The sequence below is a fragment of the Chrysochloris asiatica genome, unplaced genomic scaffold (genome assembly GCF_000296735.1).
Source record: "Chrysochloris asiatica unplaced genomic scaffold, ChrAsi1.0 scaffold00016, whole genome shotgun sequence".
Taxonomy (NCBI): Eukaryota; Metazoa; Chordata; class Mammalia; order Afrosoricida; family Chrysochloridae; genus Chrysochloris; species Chrysochloris asiatica.
Genome location: NW_006408534.1, coordinates 13,548,438 through 13,554,396, shown reverse-complemented (window position 1 = coordinate 13,554,396; position 5,959 = coordinate 13,548,438). Strand labels below are relative to the sequence as shown.

At 38.6% G+C, this 5,959-nt stretch overlaps 1 protein-coding gene across 4 annotated transcripts in view; it reads right to left on the bottom strand.

Annotated features, from left to right (window-relative positions):
* Positions 1–5,959, bottom strand: part of OTOF (otoferlin) — a 141,660-nt gene that overhangs the window by 103,201 nt on the left and 32,500 nt on the right. For all 4 annotated transcript variants that reach the window (XM_006835217.1, XM_006835216.1, XM_006835218.1 and 1 more), the window contains exon 2: positions 4,618–4,676. In XM_006835217.1, coding sequence (XP_006835280.1) covers positions 4,618–4,676 — 59 coding nt within the window. The remainder of the gene's footprint in view (positions 1–4,617; positions 4,677–5,959) is intronic.

Here is a 5,959-nt window from a genome sequence, read left to right as displayed (position 1 = left end):
TTTAAAAAAGCTAAAGTGGATAGAGAGAAATACTGTTAACTGATGGTACATGGAGGGGATTATAATCAATGTAATGAAACAAGGTATATGATTTATTGAATGTAAAACTGATGACATGCCCTGTAAACTTTCACTCAATCCACAATAAAACCTTAAATATATGTATATTAAAAAAAATCACTAATGAAAACCGAAATAAAAAACAAAAAACTATATGGAAGGAATATTTGAAAAAAAAATAATGAAGGTAGAATTTTACAGAAGAAATGAAAGATGAAAAGGTCTTAGATTTGAAAGACATCACAAAATAGTGCAAACCAAAAAAGATAAGGAAAACTGAATTCATCACAATAAAATTCAGGCATATAAAGACAAAGAATTAGGAGCCCTCTGACTCAAACAGAGAAAGAAATCATCTACAAGAATTAGAGGACCCCCTGACTTCTCAACAGCACTATGGAATAATATTTGGAAATTGTGAATGAAAAGAATTTTGAACCTAGAATTTTATATCCAGCAAAATTCTCATTCAGATTTGAAGGAATAGGGAAACTACTTTTACGATTTACAAAGCTTTAGAAAGTTAGTTATACAAAGACCCAAAATAAAAACACTTTTGGAAGAAATATTAAAATAAGAAGAGAAGCAAATCAGGGGGTTAATTCAATTCAATATGGGTAGAAATGATGATTAGAGATCTTGGTGAAGACTATTGCTGTCTGAAAAAGAAAAAGAAAGCTATAACTAATAAAAGGAAAGCACAATCATCAGACCTTAGAGTTAGAATGTTGATCTAGACAATAAGAACATCAGGGATGACTTGAGTAGAGAGAATATTAAAGTACTTGTCATGTTAGGGGAAAATGATAATTATTGATTTGCTTAAGATATCAATTGGGATATATAAGTATGAGGAAGGCCATCTTGGGAGACCTGGGGTGGCGCTGTAAAGTAAGCACTGGATTGCTAACCTCAAGATCTGTGGTTTAATCTACTAGCCATTCCTCAGAAACCCTATACAGGGTCACTGTGAATTGGAACCAACTCGGTGGCACTTAACAACAACAACAACTAACAGCTAAGTTGGTGATTCAAACCCAGCTTTTCCTTGGAAACCCTATACAAGGTTGCTATGAATTAGAACTGACTTGATGGCACTTAACAACAACAATAAATAATTTTTAAAGAGTCTAATGTTCAAACCAGACTTTGTTTGTTTCTACCAGTTAAGCTAAACTGTTGTCTAGTTTTAAGAAGATTTTGGAGGATATTTTTGGTGGAAGGTTTAAAGATGATCTCAGGACAATAGTTTCAGGATTCATCTAGACTTTATGGCTCCAAAAGTTTGGAGTTCAGGAGAATTAGAAATTCTGTTCTATATTTTCCCCTTTGGATCAGAATTCTTCTAAAGAATCTTTGATCAAAATGTCCAGTAATGGTAGCTACTAGATACTGTTCCGTTTTGGTCTCATTGCAAAGGAGACAGTTGTTTATGAAGGCAATGAGTCACACATTTTATATCCACCTCCAATTGCAGGTGAATGCATCTTGAGGGCATTTAGGCATTAAAATATTTTTAATAACATCCTTCTCTGACAAATTAGACTTTGGCTTTTGACCATTTCTGGATTCTTTGATACAGTCACTGAAACAATAGGACATGTTGCAGTCCACTTGGCATGATCCCATCTTGTCCTTCCAGTCACCTCTTTCCTTCTCTGCTTCAGGCACATTGTATTTCTCATTTCCTTCCAATTGCACTGGACTTCCCTTCTCCTAAGATGATCTCTGCCCTGCTATTTCTGAGGACTGAGATCCTACCCTTCTTCACAAACCAGCACTAATATCTCCAGTCTTAGGAATCATTAGACCTATCTCTACCCAAGTCCAGGAGCTCTGGTAGCATAGTGCTACCAGAATTGGGCTGCGAACCACAAGGCGTTGTGCTCCTGTAAAGATTTACAGCCTTGGAAACCCTGTAAAGGGTTGCTATGAGTCGGAACTGACTCCATGGCACACAGCCACCAGCCACTACCCAAATCCAGTTTGTTGAAATGAATCCTTTTCTCTACTGTGTAAGTTTTATGTTGTTGTGTGCCATGGAGTTGGTTCTGACTCGTTGTTATTAAGTGCTGTGGATTCAGTTCCAATTCATAGCAACCCATTATGGGCCTTTTGAGGAGAGGCTGGTGAGTTTGAACCACTGATCTTGTGGTTTGCAGTCCAGTGCTTATCCTCCAATGCCACATTCTTCCTGTATCTAAGGAAGTTCTGTACATGTTTGTCTCTCTTACTAGACTGTAAGTGATCCATAAAGCCAAGGACTACACCTAAAAAATTCTTGTTTTCTATTGTTGTTAAGAGCTGTTGAGTCAGTTCTGACTCAAAGTCGGAACTCATAGGTAGACACATTGCGACCCTGTTTAGGGTTTCTGAGGAGCGGCTAGTGAGTTTGAACCACCGACCTTGAGGTTCACACTGACTTTGCAGTCCAGTGCATTATCCCACAGCACCACACCAGAACTTCCTGTTTTCTGTTACAATTGTCCAACAGAGTGTTGTATATATAATAAGCACTCAAGAAATATTTATTAAAGTTAGCTTGGTCAACATTTGTTTTAAAAAAATAATAAACATTCTTAGTAAGCTAGTAAGACAAGGTTGATTAGTAGAATCCTACTACAGCCATAGCATTTAGGGGAAAAACTATAGATGCATTTATTCCTTTTAAGATCAGGAACACAGAAAGATCAGGCCCTCATCACCATTGCTTTTTAACATAGAATTAATATCATGGGTAATACGCTATAGGGACTCCTGGTGTGGTGCTGTAGAATCAGCACTGGACTGCAAACCACAAGGTCAGCAGTTCAAACTCACTAGCTGCTCCTCGCAAACCCTACACAGGGTCACTATGACTTGGAACTGACTTGACGACACTTAATAACAGCAACAACAATACACTATATAGGAGAAGGATGGAAAGTAGCAGAATTGGAAAGGAAGAGATAAACATTTCTTTTTGTAGATAATACAGTCATACATACGAAGCACAGAATTAATAAAGAAACTATTAAAACTAATAAGAGAGCACGGCAATGTTGCCAGATAAAAAATGGACTTACAAAATGAAAGTATATCTGTATGCCAGAAATAACCAACTAAAAAATATAAATAATATAAGTTATCATCCACAAGAACAACAAAATTTTATCTAGGAAATAATCACAAATACACAAGACTTCGATATATAAAACTTTAAGCTTCTAGTAAAGGATTTGGAAGATAATCTGAATAGATGGTCTAATATAAGAAATTGATATCTCCCTAAATTAATTTTTAATTCAATGTAATAGCAATAAAAATTTCAGTTGGTCTTTAAAAAAATTGATAAACTTTAAAATTTGCATGAAGAATATTGTTTCGTGTCATCGAATCAGTTCCTACTCATAGTGTCCTTGTATAGGGTTTCCTAGGAGCATTTGGTAAGCTTGAACTACCAACCTTACTGTTCAAGCTGACCTTGCAGTTCAGCACATTAACTTGCAGCACCATGCAGGCATGAAGAATAAAGACTCACAAATCATTCAACTTTAAAAAAAAGAAGACAAAAGAGAGATAATTTGCCTCATCAGACATTATAGGATATTCCTTATAGGAACTCTTTAGCTCTAGGCTGGTCACTCTAATGTGTGTTGATGGGTCCCCCGGAATACTATGAACACATAGAAGCAGCAACAAATTAGCATAGCAACACACATGAGACTTAGACACAGTGGCCAGTGAAAAATAGCAGGGAATGAAATATACAACATAGCACTAGTTACAGAAACAAAAATTAAATGTTCACAAGACAACAATACAGATTTTGCAGGAACACATAGGAAACCAAAAGCTATATGTTGAGCACATTAGGATGGTTGTATATGGAGATAGAGAAAGAATACGGGGATAAAAGAGAATAAATAAATCCATAAATAAAAATAAGTGTGAGGTTTTATAGGAACCAATGAGACAAAGCACCATAAACTGAGGCATACAATTTACTCTACCTTCTGAGTAAAAATAAAATGAAAACTTTCTAGGGAGACAGTACGTGTGTGTATATTACAGGGTCTCCCTGTCAGGGTGTCTCTGGTAGCTAGAATGGAACAGGTATCCCAATGACCCAGAGAGTAGAAAGGGTGCGGTCTGTGTGAGACTGGCATTGTTTTAAGTCCAGGTGGAAGTCTTCCAGAAGTTCCCCAGAAACCCCAGGGAGGAAACCCCCTCCTCTGCCCCTGTTGGGTCCTCAGCTGGTGGCTCATTTCCAGCCTTATCATATCATGGGCCTTTCTTCCGGAGAAGACAGACAGGCCCAGACAGGGAAGCAGGCTGTTGTAATGGATCTGTACTACCAGTTTCTAAGTTTCACTATGTGTCAGCCATTCCTATGCAGAGGCTTCTCAACACCCTCCCACCACCACCTCCTCCCAGGAGAACAGGAATTCTCAGCAAGCCAGTCTCCTAGAGTTGGGGGATCAGCGCATAACCTTAGGGACCAGAAGGAGTGCTAGTTCTCTTCTGGGCTTAGAGCTGAGGAAGAGGAATCTTGGGCTGCTGCAGGGGATATCCTACCTCATCAAAGTCAGCCACATCTTCACAGTTCTCCAGGATCCGGGAGTAGAATGATTGTCCTGTGTGTGTGGGAGAAAGGAAAGTTTAATCAGTCTTCTTTAGACAACAGGCTTGGGGCCTGGAGTCAGACCTCCTCTACTTGGTGGCTGCCATTTTGAACTCACAAAATACTTGTTAGTAAGCATAGCTTTTCTTTTTCCTTTTTTCCCCAGACAAATCATGGAAGTCCTTGATTTTATTTCTAAATAACCAACTTAATTTTCTTACAGTTTATATCTCTTAAAGGGGCAAGGAAAACCCAGTAAATTGATCATTGCACTTAGTCATATTTGTGGCAATCATGAGCATTTAGTAAAACAGTAATAACTAACCTCTCAGAGTTCTGTATCGTGGGAGAAGACAACCCTGATGCACACTTTTCCTGATTTTAAACCAAGCAATATCCTCCTGTTCTCTTCTAACAACTGCCTCTTGGTCTATATACAGGTTTTACATGAGCACAATTAAGTGTTTTTTATTTGTTTGTTTGTTTTGTTTTTGCAACATTATCCATTGTTTGTTATTATCCACATAGTGGAATGCTTTGCATAATCAATAAAGCCCAAGTAAACATCTTTCTGACATTCTCTGTTCTCAGCCAAGATCCATCTGACATCAGCAAGGAGGAATACCCCTTGTTCTATGTTCTGTTCTTAATATGGTTTGAATTTCTGGCACCTCCCTGTTCATATACTGCTGCAACTGTTGTTTTAATTATCTTCCCAAAATTTTACTTGCATGTGATGTTATGATATTCTTCAATAATTTCTGCATTATATTGGGTCACTCTTCTTTGGAATGAACACAAATATGGGTCTCTCATGCTCAATTAGCCAGGGGACTGTCTTCCAAATTTCTTGGTGTAGATTAGTGAGTGCTTCCAGTGCTGCATCAGTTTTAAGCATATCTTAAGCAGTACTCTTCTGGATGAGGCAAGTTCCTGACAAAGTCTTATCTGATCCTTTCAGCAGCCCCATGGCATAGACAGGTCAAAGGCCGTGAGCCCCTTTTTACTGGGAAGAGGCAGACCTGGAGGTAGACAAGTTCTTTCTTGTTCACCATGCTGCTTCCTTTGTTACTTTCTTGGTCTTTGGCAGCATACCCAACTCAGCTTGTATGCCCTGCTCCTGCTGCCCTGGCCTCTAGCTTCCCTGAGCAGAAAGAAGCCTGGGTCAGAGGCAGATGGAGGCCTTGCCTGCTTTGGGAAGAGCCCCCAGCCCCTTTTTGTGAACATGTCTAAACAGCCATGCTCAGGGTTGGACAACTATTCAAATTCCAGTGCTTTTCCCCACTTAAGCTGAGG